Source organism: Poecilia latipinna, unplaced genomic scaffold (genome assembly GCF_001443285.1).
Source record: "Poecilia latipinna isolate Pla-1442-1.1 unplaced genomic scaffold, P_latipinna-1.0 Scaffold1462, whole genome shotgun sequence".
In the NCBI taxonomy this organism is placed as follows: domain Eukaryota; kingdom Metazoa; phylum Chordata; class Actinopteri; order Cyprinodontiformes; family Poeciliidae; genus Poecilia; species Poecilia latipinna.
Genome location: NW_015114078.1, coordinates 44,779 through 63,440, shown reverse-complemented (window position 1 = coordinate 63,440; position 18,662 = coordinate 44,779). Strand labels below are relative to the sequence as shown.

Below are 18,662 nucleotides of genomic sequence, written 5' to 3'. Positions count from 1 at the left end.
TCTTTTCCTGGAACGTTGTATTTGGTTTATGCCAAACATATCCTCTGTTGTGGCATCTAAATAATTCAATTTTAGATTTATTTAGGGGGAAATAACCTTGTTCTACATGTCTTATTGTCTGTGCTTTCTTTGGCAGTCGACTTTGACAGGGAATGTTGGAATAATCTGAAGACATTTATTTCAGGGATTTGAAGCTTGGCTTGGAGATGGTGCTTTCAGCTTCTTTGAAAATGACTTTTTAGCAAATAGCTAAATAGTTTTGACAGCTTCTCATTTCTTTCTTTCTTTTTTTTTTGATATCCCGTTCTTAACCACATTGATTATTTACAAAATATTTTAGTCAAACGGTTCAGGAAATAGTTTACTCATTTGTTAATTCAGGCTAAGTAGTTTGACGGTAAGAGATTTTTCTGTCACTTCAGGGAACAATTGCCTGTTATCCCAGATGAAAGAAGTGCCGGAGAGCAGCGAATGTGTTGCTGATGACGCCTCTGACTGTGCGCTCTCATCGACTGGGTGCCTGACAGCTTTTTCAGACCTGTGGAGAAATTCCAGTCTTGGGGGTGAAGCAGCACTCCCGGCTGTAAGCAGGGCGACTCAAGGAGGGCTAGGTGTCTCTGCCTGTGCCCTCCACATTTACATGGCGTGACCCAGTTCAGCTACGACTCGCTGCGGGGGGAGGGGGCGGTCTGGGCGAAGCTAAAAATACCACATCTCGCATTAGGCAGCTCCTCAGCAGAGGGATCCCTAGAACTGCTGTCTTCGACTTTCGGCGAGTTGTTGGCACGTGGAGGTGTTTAAACTGCCAGAGGGTTTTCCTTATCGTGGATGAGGAAGACCACTGCCGTCCCGTCGGCTGCCCGGCTTCCTCTCGCGCAGCCTGTGGGTGGAGGAGGCCTCAGCAAACGTCTGATGTGAGATAACGCTCGAGAGTCGCAACTCTTTGCGCCTCAAGGCAAGTCATCCGACAGAGGCGCGAGGCTGAGGCAGTGAAGGGGTTAAGTCCAGTCACTGTCATTCAACCATAGGACGCCAGCTGTTGGCTTGGAGATCCAATCACAATGATTTTCCACTGTTGTGACATGTGACCCGCTCTGCAACCCTAAACTGAAGCGGCGTAGCGAATGTTGGCACGTCTTCATCTTGGCATTGTTGACGCTTGTAAAGTGTGATCATGTCAAAGGAGGCTGATAAAGTAAGATAAATCAAATGGATCCAGGTCAATAAAACAATTAAGATTGCATTTATTTTTGCCAGAAGAGCTGAGATCTTCACCGTTTATAGTGAAATTTGTGCTACATTGAAGCTTTGTGGCACATCCTGTTTTGTAAAGCAGTGGAAACTATTAAAACATGGAATCTATTTTGTAAAATGATGCTGGATGAATGAACTGTAAGGTGCAACATAACAAAAATAGCAACCTTAACCACAGTACTAAGGCACCCTCAACAAAGCACGAGCCACAAATATTCAACACCTTTTTTTATGTGGTAAAAGGAGAAACCACTGTAAGAAGTAATGAGTCAGTCTAGGCAACAAGTTCAAGGCCGTTTTCTGGACGTAGCCTGGACCGACCACAAGGCCAAGAAAAATACTCAGCCTTATTTTTCAGTGTGAAGCGGAACAGCAGGAGCGATGAGTTTCACAGAATTTGCATAAAAATATAAAGCATGTATGATGTGAATAGAGTAGCGTTTGTTTAAAGCAGAAAATGAATAATTATTCCTAGAATACTACTGTCATGATATTTATATAGATTTAATATTCAATACATAAGTGTAAGCCATTTTTGTAGTGTAAACATCTAAATATTTAATTATATGTGGTGATCCTTTAGTTTATACACCGTGACTGTGTGTTTTTGCTACTGGAAATAATTCTGGATGTCCACACAAAGGATAAATGTAGCAGTTTTCTTTCAGCCAGCTGACCAGCAGTGAGCAGTGACAGTGGGGTCGGGTGCAACTCTGTTATTCTCTGGGTCTTACAGCTTGAGAAAACTTCAGTCTTGTTTTTATTTCAGGCATATTGTAAGAATTTAAACCCTTGAAATGGAATGACAGAAAATTAAGTTTTCAAATACTATATGTTTAACATGATGGCATAACCTGATACAGGTAACTAGTCCGTGGAGAACAAGCTGCAAAGTAACTTGGATCTACCTGCAGTTTGAACCGTCAGTCCAGACAGAAATGTCCAAATCCTGTTGGCTGGAAACTGACCAAACAAACCTGCTTTTTAAACAGTACTGTGAAAAAGTGTTTGTTCCCCTAAAGTCAAAAATAACTGTTATGAACCAACATGAGGAGCAATTATTTTTGAACATAGTCCTAGGTTGGTTTGACTAGCTTTTGCCCTTAATGAATGAAATCATTCAAAAAGTGCTTTTTACATTTACTCAGATTATCCAATATTGACATTTGTTTAATCATCTGAAACATTTAAATCGGACAAAAAAAAAAAGAAGCAAAAACAGAAATCTGTTAGGGGGTAAACACTGGTTCACATTACTGTTTGACTGGGGAGCTGCAACATTTTAGATTCTTATCATTTAAAGCAAATTAAACCCTGCGTTAAAAACTCAATGTACAGTCAGAACAAGGGATAATTTTTTTTAAGCTGTTATAAACACTCGATCCTGTTCAGCTGCAGAAACGTGTTGGAGATTTGCATAGATTCCAGTTGTTACCATTGACATATTTTTACACTCTGTTGGGTTTTATTTAAAGAACCACATTTGTTCCATGCCAGCTAATTGCTGTTACTTCAATCTGTTTAACTGAGCCCTTTGACCAAGAACCTTGTATAAAAGCTGCATTGTGTTTTCATTAGATTTCCAGATGGGAAGGCCTTTTTATGCTCGGTCCAATTGAGTTTCAGATGCGTCTTCTCTTTCACTGCTAATGTCATTTGCCCAACTGGACATATTGCGTCTTGGCTCTACTAAACTCATGTGAACACACATGTTGACGATCTAAACCTCGTAGATGAACCATCAGAAATGATCTGAATCCACATGACGGAGAATTTTATTCTGCTGTCGAATTAGCATATTTTTAAATGAACTGTTTTTGACATGCGTTAGGTGCCCGCTAGTGCACTCCGCACACAACGGAGTGCACTTGTGAGGGCAGGAGCGTCACCCTCGTTTTGTAACACCCCTATCTGTATGAGTTTATTTATATTCTGTTTTAAGCAGGGCTGTGTGAACTACATATGAAACGTAGCCGTCTCTCTGCCAGCACAAGGTTGAAGAATTTCAAAGGATATCTGACAGTTTAGCCAAGTTACCTGGGCTTCATGCTGGTTTCAGTAAAATCTTAACTGTGGTCCTCTATAGCTCAACCTTTAAATTGATTTAAGAAAATTCTGCGGGTATTTACTCAAGCCCCTTATCTAAGTGAAATATTTCTTTTTCTAGTTTTGTATGTACAGTCATGTTTTCTTCCCTGTTGATTAAATGCACCAAAATGAACACTACTTCTGTATTTCTAGCAAATACCCGATTGGTACATATTTAAGCATTTTTCAATGAGTTGAAACAGATTTTTATGATAAGAAAGCTTTTCTAATTTCCAGTTTTCTTAGACTATAAAACATAAAAGAAAAGCTCTTTGATGGAGGTAGTAGTTTGAATCTAACAGAAAATGACGAAATTACAAGATTAAGCCCCTTGAAGCGTCTTATCTGAACTATGAAACTGAAAAGTTGAAGTTCTTGGCTCTGATGCATTTAATCATTAGAAAGTGTTTGACCTGCTGATCATTTATCAGAAAGGATCAAAGAAAAAGTGACCGTCTTTGATCTCTGCATGCCTGATTGAATAGTCCACGTGATCATGTTTTATGTGGCTCATCAAATTCAGCATAAAGATACCTTTATTCTTTTTTTTCCGGTTAGAAATTTTGATGTTTTGTGTGTGTGTGTGTTTGATCCCTGGGTGAAGAAATTCAACAATAATGCGAGAATCTAGAACTCCTCATCTGAACCGCCTTTATTATTTCTGTAAAAAGCTTAATTTCATCCTGCCTTCATTTTTGTTCAGCCTTGATTAAATTCCAGCATACCTCTGTACCTGGAAGAGCAGTTTTTATAAAGCATTTCTGTACAATAAGAAATTAAATACTTAATCCTTTTATATTTTCTCTTCAGGCCTTGATAGAAATGTTCAGGGAAGTCTCCCTAGTTACTGTGCATATTTTGTCTGAACTTTATGAAAACAATTCTGATGTCCTTCGTTCTCATGAACCAGCCTCATTGTGTGTGGCTAATTAAGTGGTGGGCTGTAGTTTTGTACTGTTAGAGTAGAATCTGTCTAATCAGGAAGTCCTGATGACGATTTAACAGATGGCTTTTCCTGGGGTAATTACACTGCAGAAAGTCTTTAGGATTTTCTGATTCTGTAGTGCTGCATTATTTGTTTGTTTCAGTGACAAGCCTATAACCTATAATGTTTTAAATGAACTTGTCTAGGTATTGTCTAAGATTGCTTTATTTCAGTTGTTTCAGTGATCAAAGTGAACATCCTGTTTGGTAGCAGGGTGAAAAGGGCAAGAAACGCTTTGAAATGTAAAATCAAATTCTGAATTCACCAGAAGTATGATACGTTGAATAGTAGGAAAAGCATATCCCAGATTAGAGCAGAGCTTGGAGAAATATGTAAATTGTACAATGGATTCTGAAACTTAGCCACCTAACCAGACTTCAGTGTCTCTACTACTAAAATAAATACCTCTCTTGGACATTAAGGGAAGTTAGCATCCATTCAAACAGCCAAAAATATTACGCCTATGCAGAGTGTAAATGCCCAGCACTTGAAATATAATATCCCTCCAAATTTTGCATACAGTCCTTGGCATTTCTGAAATCTATTACATTGTGCAGCTCTACGACAAACACCATATGACTGGTCCTGCTGGGTTGGAACTAAAAACAATTAAACACCTATTTCAAAATGGTACTGTTTTTTTTTTTCTTATTCTTTTTTTAGGTTGATTTTTTTCTTTTTCTTTTTTTACAAACCTTTCTTGCTCCTGACAATTAGTGACTCCTCAGGTTTACATTGATCAGAAAAGGCTGCGTAGGTGGGATATTCTCAAATATCTTCAGGTTGGTTTTGGTGTCTGTGGTATTCAATGTTAAAAACAGACTCATTTATTTTGTCAATCACACCACAGTATGAACTCTACAGCCATGTCACATGCAGCACAGCTGATTGTTCTCTTGGTTAAACTTTAGTATCTTGCGCTGACAGTGAAGTTTCTCCTTATCTGGTGTCTATTGGTTGGACTTTGTTGAGTTATTGGTGAACACACTGAATCTTGTAACCCTGCATTTCTGTCCCCTAATAGATTTTGTAGCTGTGCTTGCAAGTGCATTTACTAATATGGACACTTTTAACAGAACAATAGTTACTGTAGTTTGTAGTTTGAATTGTCTGGATACAACAGAGAGCATTGTGAACATCCTGTTCACAAGGCAAAGAACCCTTTTTGTCCTCACTGAGCTCAAATTAGAGAATTTTTTCTTTTAATTTGATTTTTAATTTGGATATGTATTTGGCAGACCCATTTTGTTCAGTGTTGCTCACAATTGTTCTCAGGTTTACAATTTCCCACTTTTTTACTCTATACATAGCAATATAATTCAATAAATTTTAATATCTAAACTCATTACACTTTTAAAAAAATAAATCTTGTAAACACTGTAATATGTAATAGCACTATTGTATTCAGATTCGGAGGCATGTGTTTAGCAAATGCCAAATTCCACAACAAAAATCCTTAATGTCAGCGAAGTTGAAGTAAAAACACACTGATGGTCTGAGGTCCTCAAGCTGTGATTTTACTTCACCGATTTGACTTCCTCCATGGAATATGATTTCAAACATCAATATTTTAGGCGCCAATACTTGTTACACCCTTACAGGGTTTATGGGTAGAATTATATAAATTAGATTTTCCTTCCAAACTTTAAAGATTACAAGTGTCGACAAAGACAGTCTTTCAGCTTTTTAAGAAAGCACAGGTTATAAGGAGGGTTAACGCACTTTTATAAAAAAAAAAAGAAATGCCCGTAGACCAATTAAGATCAATTATTACCAAAAGCTAATAGTGTGCTATGTTATCCTTATACACTTTGATTTAACAGAGAAAGCATTATATTAGGAAAATTTAACAGTAAAAAAGGTTGGAAAGATGTATTTTAATTGTGGTTGAACAGAAGAAAAACATGTTTTATCATTTCCTTTGCAAGATGTCTCAGCAGCCCTGTGGTTTAGTCTCAAGTTTCTCTTCTGTTTAGGCAGTTTCTAAATGTTTCTTGCTTTACTAAAGAAACTGCAAGTACATTTTATATTTTAAATCAACAGCTAAATATTAGACAGTTAGAGATGCATGCATATAGGTTTATCTATGAACAGAAGAGTATAGCACTTTAGTTCATGAGAAAAATCTTTGATCATCTGTTTAGAATTACAGGTAAATATTTTAACAGATAAGTTGGGGGGGGAGGGGGGAGTCTACTCTTAATCTGAGAAGAGAACGAATTACTTGCAGGCACATTATGTTCATTAAAGGTATTTTAAAATCATTATAGGACTTCTAACTGATCAAATTAAAAATGTTATTGACTTGTTCTGCCAATTACAAAGCGAAACGGTTATTACGCTCATGGTGCTTTTAGAACCACTCTGAGTATTTCCAAAAGTGAGAATTTCTGTTGTTCGAAAAGCAGATGGCTCGTGATTCCTGCTTACTGAAGGTTTTGAGGTGCTTGACAGTTTGGGGCCTCCTTTGTTGCATGTCTTTCCCTTTTCACAGCGCTGGAGAACGTTTGAATAGAGAGCATTTCCACACAGACGGGCAGGCCAGTTTAGCATTCAGTCCAATGTGGCTCGGTATTGAATTCATAAAATAAGCAAAGTCTTCTCTCAAACCGAGCGGCCATCTGGATGGTAGCAACTGTTGCTCCAGAACCTGTAGGCAACATGCGGCTTTCGATGCATCAGCACAGATTACCAAGAAAATGTGCATAAATTTAAACAAGTGACCATCACACACCTTGACCTTTTACAATAAACCAGATGGTCGGTTGTCTTTTTGTCTGAAGTTTGAAGTGTGATTTCTTAAAAAAAAAAAAAATCCTCAGTTTTCATGAAGGTTTATTCTTTTCTAGTTCCCCTCAGTCAATATTGGATGAGCTCCGGACGAATCATTCTAGTGTGTGCTGTTTGCAGACCGATTAAATACCAGATTAAAACTCAGTTGAGCTTTACCCTCCGTTCGTTTTTGTTTCGAGTTCCCATTTGGACTTTGGAAACACAACGAGGACAAATGTTAGAATGTAAACTTGGAGCACAAGACTTACGAATAACAAACATATTTAACGGAAGCATGTTCGGTATAAGTTGAACTTGGGAAAAGGATTTTATATTCTTTTAAGATGTAAGAGAATTATCTAAATGCTGTTTATTTTTGCTACATTTTGAATTTGCGCAGATTTTGAAGCATTCTTGTGATTTACCTTGTTCTTCATCTTTCGGGTTCACAGACAAATATAGCTGGGTATGATCAGCAAAACAGTGGAAATTATTACTGGGTCTCCTGACAGCATTGCCTGAGGGAAGCAGACTAAAGTGTTGGTGCTTCTACGGAAACCTTCAAAACTCGGTTTTGCATTTAGCAAGAATCTCTTTAACATGAAAAAAAGCCCCATTCTATCAGCATATCACCACAATGGTCATAATAGCTGTGACTAATGAATACAATTTTGCAGCTGATTTTGTGGTTGTTTACATAAAGGCTCATCAGTGTTGGCGTGGTTTAGTTGATGGAGCTATACTGACCATGTTTCTCACTTATTTTTAATTGCCACACTCATTCAGCTTCGTGGTGCGATCACGAGTTTATGAAAGGTTTCTAAATTAAATGGATCACTGATGGATGAACTTCAGATTTGCACATCTTCTTGGCACATTAGTTTGTTTTTTAGTCGCTTCCTCCATTTAGTACACTGACATTATTTCATGCTGATTTAAATAAAATATAGCAATCTGTATGCTTTTGATGGGTAAATGTAAAATGCATTTAAGGTGTGCTGGTCATTTGAATTGCCTTATTTTTTAAAGGATTAGTTAGGTTTTTATATTAATTTTACAGTAAAATGAAATATTGTTTCGGAGCTGTAATTGTTGTTTTGCTGTTTTCTATATGTAAACCTGAACTTGTTACCTGATTCAGCCTGCTGCAGTTCCTGTATCTCTAATTAATATTCCAGTCTCTTCAAAACAAAGTTATTACCATGGTATCAAACGCTTTGTTTACATCTTGTAGATTCCCAGTTATCCACACCATGGCAATCCTATGTGCTTGATTAAAGTCAGTCGCCCCTCTGTTTTTTTTTTTTTTTTTTTTTCCCAAAAGAATCTCCGCTTTCCTTCGCTTTTTATTAGAGGTTCTGAAAGGACTTAATGACGTAGAACAAATTCAAGAAATGCGTCATTTATTTGAATTTTAAACCAAACCAAAACTTGTTCACACGAAGAAGGAAACATACTCGCACAAGCCATGCTGCATCCAGATCTGTGCAAAACAAAGCTTTCTAGTGGTAAACATAACCAGTCAACAAGACGACAATGCAGCCTGGTGGTTTGACAACTATTTTCACACTGAAAGAAAGTTAATTGGTCAGCAGAATACCAAAGTTATTTGCAACCAGAATGAGTATTTGCTTTGTGTCAAGTCGAATCAGTGGAGAAGCTGGTGTAGTTTGTGACTCATGCCAGTAGAGATTTTATAAAACAGGACTATTTGAGGGTATTTTGTAACTTACTTGATGATGAGTTCAACGTGTGAAATCCTTTTTCTGCTTATGATACTAATTGTGGAAAAAAAGAAGTTGGCTGGGTGGGGTGCTTATTGGGCGGGGGGGAAGCAAGCAACATAAATTCACTTTCCAACCAAGATCAGCGACAACTATCAAGGTTGCTGTTTTGTTTGACCCTTCTCTTGAAGCTTGAAGCAAGTTTTAATTATGAGTATGAAAACAAACAGACTGGCCCCAAAAGATGCTCTATTTAGGCTGGGAATGTGTTTTAAAGATTCTCCAATCAGCCATGCTTCATACCACAGCTAAATGCTTTCGCTCTTTTGAACATTGTGTATCAGGACTATGTAGACAAAATGTTTTCATAGTTGTAAGAAGTATTCTATGAAAACATCACTACCTTCCCTGCTTTCCCTGCTTCAAAAATTAAACTTAACAGTGTTGATGTTCACTCTCTGATAGTTTGCTCTTGTCTTTCAGATCTGCTTGCAAGGTGATCTCCGGCTCTGCGGGCGTTCTTCAGTCACCATGAACGATTAGGAACTCAGCTCTCCAAGGGATATAATGGCTTGTTTTGTAATATCCCTACACCACCACCTGACATGTGACTCCAGCTGCCTGTAAAGGGCCCGTCAGCTGTTTATGGGAACCATCAGTGTATTTGCACTCTTGAGGATTTAAGTTATTTTTATTTATTTTTTTTCCTCTCTTTAAAAAAGGGACAACACTTTTCTGTTTTAGCCCCACTGTCGGGTCAAAGCAGCAGCGCTTTGCAAAAGACTGAGTTGGCAGCAGAAAGCAAGGCAATGGCAAACAACTCGTACAGTGGGGTGAAGAACTCCCTGATGGAGGCCAACCATGATAGGGAATTTGGCTGCACACTCAAAGAACTGCGCTCCTTGATGGAGCTCAGAGGCGCTGAGGCGATAACCAAAATCAGTGAAACTTATGGAGATACTCAAGGACTCTGCAACCGTTTAAAAACATCAGCTATAGATGGTACAGTATTGCTTTTTCTCCTGTTTTGTAAAAAAAAAAAAAAAACATTTCCAGTAGTGACAGCTATTTAGGTGGTGATGACGTGCAAAAGTATTTTCAAGGCGACTTGTTGCTATATGATACATACCTTGTCTTCACTTCCTTGGAAACGCTCACATGCCAGACAGGTGGCCGGGTGGGCCGGCTCTGACCCGAGGCCTATCCCGGTCTATTTCAAGGCCGCTGGTTGTGTCCCTCACACCCTCCTTCCACCCCTCAGTCTGTATGTGCATGCGTCTGTGTGTAGGTTTCAGACAGACCAGCTGTTTCCCTGGGCACAGCACCAGTCTTCAGGCAGGTCACACTCCCACGTGCGGCGAACCAAACAATGAAGCTTTCTGGGTGTTATCATTTTTGCTCAAGTTATTTTACAGCACCATAAAACAGTTTATGCCATTTCTAAAAATATTCAGCTTGCAGAATATCCAACTGGAGTGTGCTTGTCACTGCCGCCCGCCCTCCCTCTCTTCCTACCTCTGTATGAATTTGTCTCTCCGTAGACGGTCGGCCTAATCGTCAGAATGACCTTGACTGAACTCTTATGGGAGGGGATTTTCAGTTTGATCCCAGATTAAAACGGCACCACATATTCACTGTAACGGCAACAGTCGGCTGCATGCTGTGCCTCAGAGCAAGGAAAAATCTTCCTGGCCTCCTTCAATCGGACAATAATGTGATAAACGCCGCGCTTTACTGCAGCGGAAAACATTTCTCATCGCAGCTACAGTCATTAGCTTACTTTGTGAATCGTGACCTTTCATTTATTGATGGTGGAAGTGGTGCGCCCTGTTTACGTTTCAGCCTTTTTATCAGCCTAGAAGTCTCTGAGCTGTGTGAAGTATGAGGGGGGAAAAAAGAAACGGCAGAGAAGGAATTTAGTGGTTGTGAATGTGAGTTGTCTAAACACGCATGTAGCTGTGTCGTGTTGCTGAACGTTTGGTGCCGTCATATTACTAGAAGTGACATTGCTTGTTTTGTAAATCTATTTGTCCTCATCTGCTCACCCCTCTCTGTACTGGTATGTCGAAATGAATTCGAATATCTCAAATCTTAATTCTTTTCACTAACTGCATAAAACAAATAACTCACTTATTGTTATTCAAGGGTTTATTTTTGTAAATTTTGACTCTTGCTGTGAATAAAAAACAAAAAAGAAGTAGTTTCTCAGAAAACCAATAAAATGAATTTCAATACAGTATACGCACTCAGTACTTAAAATGTGCTCCTTTTTTTTTAATGAATTTACATCAGTGTGACATGACACGGAGGCAATCAGCCTGTTGCTCTGCTGAGATATAATGAAAACCCAGGTTGCTTTGATAGAAGCCGTCCTCTTGTCTGTGCTGTTGGATCTGTTGTGTCCCTCTTGAGAATACTTCACAGGTTATCTATGGGGTTTAGGTCAGGGGAGGGCCAGTCAGCACAGTGACCCCGTGGCCATTAAAGCAGGAACTGGTACCTTTGGCATTGTGAGGAGGTGGTGTGTCCTGAAAATAAAATCATCTCCATTAAGCTTGTCAACAGGGGTGAAGCATGACATGCTGATGTGCTGACTTTTGGGCCACAAGCAACCTGGTTTCAGTGCCTCTCAACATTCTTGGATCTTCATTTTAGATGAAATGCAGAACTTTGGGCCACAGTGCTACAGTTTACTCCCTTTTCGCCTCACCAGAGGCTTTGATGTTGCTTCTGGTTCAGAAGTTGCAACAGTTGTAGCCCATGTCTATGTTCCGGCTCTTGAAGCTCCGACTCCAGTCACAGTCTGCGCCTGGCGATCCTCTTGCTAAATTGTTGAATGGATTTTGCATCACAATATGCGTTGCTAGTCCACCTGTTTCTCCCACAGTTTCCTTTCTCTTAACTTTCTGTGTATGTTCTTGGATACAAAACCCTGTGAACAGAGCAGCTTCTTTATCGATTGCCTTTTGTGGCTCACCGTCTTTGAGGGCATTGGCATAACGGTCCAACAGTAGCCACCACCCTCAACGCTCGCCCACTCTTTACAGGGCACATTTTCCTTTCATGTGCAAGTCGATTCACCAAGACGATGGGTCCTGTGTGCTTTCAGCTCTCATATCTGCCATTGCAGAAGTAAAAGGGTGTGGCTTTCAACAGTCAACGTAACCTACGGGGGTTTCCCAGAGGGGAGTTCCCTCAGGCCGAGCTCTGTCACAGTTCTCTTGCACGTTGAATGCATTCGCTGCTTTAGATCTGAGCAGAGCAGAGCACCATCCATGTCAAATTATCTGCATCAGATCATATTATCTGTTTTGTGGGCTCTCAGCTTCTGCTTCTGTCTGTACTTTGCACCAAATCAGTCTTTCTGTAATTCCTCGTTACCCCTCACAGTTCAGAGGTAACGGGTTTAGTACAACCTCCCACAGTTAATCAAGGGTGTAATGTTGGTGGCTCAGTTTCAACCCTCAAGTCGGTGTTGAAATCTTTTAGTTGATCTTGAAGTGTAAAAAAACCTGCCAACTTTGTATTGAAAGGTTGGCAAGATAACTGCCAAGTCGGCAGTCTTCCCCACTATGTGTAGACCTTAATATCACTGTTATGTATTATTGGCATTTTCTGAGAAATTATGTTTTGGGTTTTCATTAGGTGTATGACATAATCATCTAAATAAACCACGTTAAATGCTTCAAACGTGCGTAATTCACTTTTGGAATATAGCTGTTAATTAATTGAACATTAATCAAATTTTGCCAATTTTTTAGGATTATCTGTTTCAATATTCACTGCATCCCCAGTTTTTTTCTAAATCCTCAGGTTTGTGAAGGATTATTTCGAGAAATTTGACTAGCAACTGTTGAATTGATTTCTTTTAAGATAATTCAAGTCCCCAGCTACTTCCTAATTCCAAACCTGACCAATTGTTTTGTTGCAGTTTGACTCAGTTTCAGTCCATTCTGTCATTATCGGCATGGGAAATTAAGGCATCATGTAAGATTATAAAGGCTTGACAATTGAAAAGGGATTTATAATTAGTTGGTCAGTCATTTCTCAAAGCTCTTAAGCCAATCCTTTGCTAATCCTCAACATTTCCAAGCTCTCGCTCTCTTTTTTTTCTTTCAGTGTATGATTGAGCTGCTGTGGCTGTTAATCAGTGAACTGAAATTCAAACTTTTGACTTTTTAAAGTTCAAGGCTTTATGTGGAACTAAATGTAATTCTTTCCCTCCAAAAAAAAAAGCTTGGAGTCGCATATTCACCTAGAGTAAATTTAACTTTAATTGCCCTTAATTTGGTAATTAACTTAGTGGTGCTCTATCTAAGGAAATCATTCTCACTAGACATGGGCTGGGATGAGATTTTAAGTGTATGAATAACTTGAGCAAAACTACATTGATGTCGTAGTATTTCCAGGTGGTGGGGGGGCAATGCTGTGTTGAGCCTCAGCATTGTCAAGCCGATGTGCCGAAATCATCACAGTCAGGTGACAAAAATCTTGTCATTTTGTTCTCTGCCTCATGTCGTCCACCTATTCTTGTCACAACCTCCCCGGCCAACATTTTGCTCGCCCCAGGGCATGTCAAGCCATTGTACGATTGGTCAAAATTTCACGGCTGTCTTTATGCAGAAAACGGCTCCAACTACTCGCCATCCAGAAAGCAGTTTTCCAGCCAGAGAGCAGAATGGATAGTTTTGAGTAGTAGTTATCCCAGGCTGTGAGATAGCAGGTACTGTTGGACCAAAACACAAACACCTGTCCGGTTTTGGTTTGATGAAGCAGGCAAACGTCTTGCTGATGCCTTCTGTTCTTTTTTCTTTTCCAGTAACATGCAAAATAAATGAGACGTTAAAGCTCGTCAGCCATTATATCCTCCTCCGATGAATTTGTAGACATTCCTCTCTTTTTACTGCACTGTAGTAAACTATAATCAAGACAAAACACTTTGTCGTATCCTGCAGTGGGAGGGCTTTCACTGGAGCTTGGTTCGTCTTGTCTGCTTAAAACGAACATCCTGCAACCACCTGACCACATGACTGTTCGACGACGCGACAGAAAATCCTTTTCAATACTTGTCACTTATTGAGATGTCAACTCTTAAATCTGCCCCGGTTGACAGGAGCATCACAGTGTCTTGTGAAAAGGTTGAGCCTGTCAATGCATGTAGTCCTGCTACGTAACAAGACCCAACTTTACTAGTTCACTTCCTCTTACTTGTAAAAGTTGTTGTTGTACAAGTCAGTTGTCAGCTTGGCCTCTACAAACCCATTATTACACGAGTGGGTATTAAGAATTTAAAGCGGAACTTGCATGTTTGATAGTCAAAATCAGTTTTCATGTAGAGTTCAACATGTGGAACTCAAAAGTTTTCTGTGGCAATTTGTGGAAGTTGTCAGTCTGGGAAAGTTCTTCTGTGTAACCCGAGTTGCCAAAAAAAAAAAAAAAAGCACATTCCGTATTTGACATGTCCATCAAATATACTTATAGTTAAACTTTTAGTAGCAATTGCTTTTACTTCCTTATTTTTCCCCTTCACATTAATTATTTTGACTTTTCATGGTTAAATCGGTCAATCTGCATCTGTGAGGGACAGCATGTGATAAAAGCAGGTTCCTTGTATCTGAAATTTCATATGCACCTCCCTCCCCACCAATTCAGTTATAAGGGCTGCTAAATGGTAGTTTCCTCAGCTATAGTTCAGGTTCATGGAGCTTGTCATCAAGTCTGATTTCAAAATGCTATGAGTATGACTTGACAGTGATTATCCATAACCTATATCTGGTTGTGTGAAATTAAATAGTGATTGGGAAATGTTTGCATGATTGTCATGCCAAATTAATGCATTTGATTGCGTAGAAAAGTAAACTTTTTAGAAGAAGGAGGTCACAAGTTTGGAATAAAACAAAGTCAGAAAAGGAGGACATCGGCAACTATCTTGGTGAAGCAATGCTGCGGTACTTACATTTGAGAAGTATTACCCATTTTATTTACATGGTTTTGGGATGACATTATAGTGGAAATCAATTTAGACACAATGTTCCAGTTGTCCCAAGTATTGAAGTCTCAGCAAATTCACCCCGTGTTGAGAACATGCTGTGCTCAGGTCTCCAGAAATGCAAACTAAATGTTACAGATCAGTACAGACCTCACTTATCTCTTTAAAAGATAAAGTTTATGAGTGTGCAACTAAAAATATTTGGCCTGTATGGAAGAATGTGTCTTTTGTCTAGTAGTCCTACCATTTTGTCTCTAAACGGTAAAATCTCAGCAGTTTGAAGTTTTTCCATGTCTGAAAAATCAGTACCAACACCTGGTAGTTTATAACAGATCTTTGAACTGTCCTCCTATGAAGTGCTACAGACAGTAAAGCTAAAGATTCCATCCATTTTATGAATTGTGAATAGAGTACACAACAGAGAAGATGAAGCATTAAATTTTATCTCCATTGATCAGATCCTTTCCCGTATCTAGTGAATGTTGGGTCTTCGTGTTTGTCCTTCTTCATTGTTAAGAGGGCATTTTTTCGTGTTTTGCTTCATATTCTAGTTTGCGCTGCTTCTCTTTTTTTTTTTTATCTCTAGTTTTCTATGAAAGCTGCTGTTAAAGTTAGAGTTTTTAAATGCATTGACAAAGTGCTGTTCTAATAAGATTTGGGTCTAGCCATTTCCAGAAATTGTCAGACCGTTTAAGTCTCTAAGTAAATAAACTGTTTTTTGCACATTGGAGCATCCTTGTAGGGGGTAGATTTTTATTTATTTTTCAAACATGTGAAAGACTAACTGAATTCACATTACTTAATACCAGACATGGCTAATGGAAACTCATACAGACAAGCAGCAGTAATACTCATAACATACATAAACATAATGTAGGAAGGTGACTTTTCATTCCACGATTCCTACTCCTCAAAATAATACTGTTGTCCTTGTATACCTTACTAACATGTTGGGCTAGAAGATATGGCTCAAAAACGTATCGCTTCTAAACTATCCTGACGTATATTATTGATTTATTGTTCAGCTCTACTAACATGTAACTGCATAAACCTAAGACAAATAGTGTCAGTTTAGAGTTTGGGCTTAGACTGTATTAGACCCAGAAAAAGAGCTAAATAACAGCTTTACATCCTGTAACTGACTATGAATTGACTGCCTTTTGTGCTATTTTGATAATGCTGTGTCTTTGCATACAGCGGCCCCTTTGCAAAACTATGCATATGATCATAACTGTCCACTCCAAAGAGCCCTCGAGTATGATGGTGTACATATTTTGTGTGTGTGTCCATTATTGGTGAATTGTCCCAAGGGGACCCTTGTTACACTAAGTATAGAAAATTGATGGATAGATAAATTAGTCTCTGTTTACATGGAATTTTTCAGGCGAATAATTTCTCACTCTTGACTAAAATCACCTTCCTCTGTTGGGTTGGATGAGAGACTGTGTGATTTAAGTGGGTAATGATGTTTAACGTGACGACTAAAATGAGGGTCCATGGCCAGACAGGGTTTTTTTTTTTTCTTTTTTTTTTTTTTTTAGTTTTGTGTATCCAATGGAGCGATAACACCTTGCCCGTCCTGTCACTTGTATTTATTGCTCTAATACAAAAGGAAAACGGGGTGTAAAATTAAACTGGGTATTAGCTGTCAGCATGTTTTCATTAGAGGCAAACAGAATTAAAGATGATGGTGAGAGACAGCCAGGGAGCAGCAACATGCAGCTAAGCTGGATAAAACTCAGCTGCTTTGTTCTTTTTTTTTTTTTTTTTCCCCTTGCTGGTGAGTCATCACTCCCTAACCTCTTTTAGAAAAGTGTTAATAATTGCGTATAATTTCAAATGAAACATGCAACCAATAATGCAGAATTCATTTTAGTTTTAGAGACATGATTGAAGGTAGCAGATTAATAAGCAGAATTAAAAGGAAAAAAAAGAGGCAGCAGCATGCTAATGCCCCTTTAGGTCTGAAAGTGAAAAGCAACCTTACGTTGGCTCACACATCTCCGGTGTAGATCCGAACACATCTGCAAATCTCATCCAGGTCCCTGCTTGCTGCTGGGTGACTGAAAAGAGATTGTGAAAGCATCTCGTCACTCTGCAGACTCGGATGTGGGATATATTTCCTAAACTGTCCGGTTGAAGCCCTGGCAGTACATTTGCTGATATGAAGCTGAGGTTCATAAGGACCCTGGGATGCCACAGAAGTTCTGTGACGCTGGACATATTCAATAACTGGATGTGTACATTGGGTTATTGCAGGTGACTTCTTCCTGGTATACTTCAGGCTGTGTAGGAAGTGAAGTGGAAACCTTTGCAGCAACTCTGAAAAATGAGAAGCTTGTGAGTGATTAAAATGCATGACCTTTCTGGTTTGCCGTGGTTTCCTCATACCGGGCTTGTTTATAACCTGTTGCCAGGTTATAGATGAGCCAATTTCATGAAAGAGCGCTACATAATCTCATTTTAAGATAAAAGTAGCCATCATTTGTTGACTACTGAGGAAAATATGTACTTAAGTTGGTTACTTTTAGAAATACTCATGATTAGAATTGGCTTTTTAAAAAGTAAACATGTTTAACATGGTTTCTTTTTGTGCATTTATCCCTGTAAGCAAGTGTCTAAGCACTGCAGCATTGTCCTGTTGAAAAACCCAATCATTACCACACAGACGAGGGCCCTCAGTCATGAGGGATGCCCACTGCAACATCTCCACATAGCCAGCTGCTGTTTGACGCCCCTGCACAACCTGAAGCTCCATTGTTCCATTGAAGGAAAACGCATCCCAAATCATGATGGCGCCCCCTCCACTGTGCATTGTAGAAAACATCTCAGGTGGGATCTCATTGTCATGCCAGTTACATTGGAAGCCATCAGGACCATCAAGGTTAAATTTTTTCTCATCAGAGAAGACAACTTTCTTCCACCTTTCAATGTCCCATGTTTGGTGCACCCTCGCAAAATCCAAATGGGCAATTTTGTGGCGTTGAAGAAGACGTGGCCTTTGAAGACGTTTTTTGTTTCTGAAGCCCTTTTCTCGCAGATGCCGTCTGATGGTTATTGGGCTGCAGTCAGCACCAGTAATGGCCTTAATTTGGGTAGAGGATCGTCCCGTGTCTTGACGGACAGCCAATCGGATCCTGCGGCTCAGAGCTGGTGAAATTTTTTTGGGTCTACCACTTGACTTTTTTGTTCCATAACCCTCAGGATCATTTAAAAAATGCAAAATGACTGTCTTACTGCGTCCAACCTCAGCAGCGATGGCACGTTGTGAGAGGCCTTGCTTATGCAGCTCAACAATCCTACCACGTTCAAAGTCAGTGAGCTTTTTTGCTTTTGCCATCAGGAGGTCTTGACAGTGTAAAGACTTGACAGAAAATGACATGGAATCCAGATTTTTGCACAGCTTTTGGCTTTTAAAGACTACAGTCTTAAACTTTTGATCAGCTGAAAAAATCAATCAGCTGAAAAAATGCAGTTTTCAGAAAATTCCCTGCTCAAAAGTTCTTGTCTCTTGCACTGATTTTTTTCTTTAACATTGTGAAGCTCTACTTAGAACCTCATTAAGATCCAATAGTGCAAAATGCAAATTCTTGCAATTTTTTGACTGGTCTTAAGATTTTGATCAGGAGTGTATCAGATGTTCACTTGCAAGTAAATGTATCATAAATCACAGCACTTGTGTTTGAAAAACTGAAGATGGAAAATTATGTGTTACTTCCTCATCTAGTGAAAGCTGCCAACAACATTCCTACATGAACACACTGATAATATCACTGCACCAGTAGGTATTTTTTTTTCATATATATAGGCTATATATATAAAGTTTGTTGGTCCGATATATATTCCAGCA

General features: G+C 39.1%; 1 protein-coding gene across 6 annotated transcripts in view; it reads left to right on the top strand.

Annotated features, from left to right (window-relative positions):
• The window catches only part of atp2b1a (ATPase plasma membrane Ca2+ transporting 1a), a 46,479-nt gene that overhangs the window by 3,556 nt on the left and 24,261 nt on the right, over positions 1-18,662 (top strand). For all 6 annotated transcript variants that reach the window (XM_015057439.1, XM_015057437.1, XM_015057438.1 and 3 more), the window contains exon 2: positions 9,307-9,825. In XM_015057439.1, coding sequence (XP_014912925.1) covers positions 9,633-9,825 — 193 coding nt within the window. In that variant the 5' untranslated portion in view covers positions 9,307-9,632. The remainder of the gene's footprint in view (positions 1-9,306; positions 9,826-18,662) is intronic.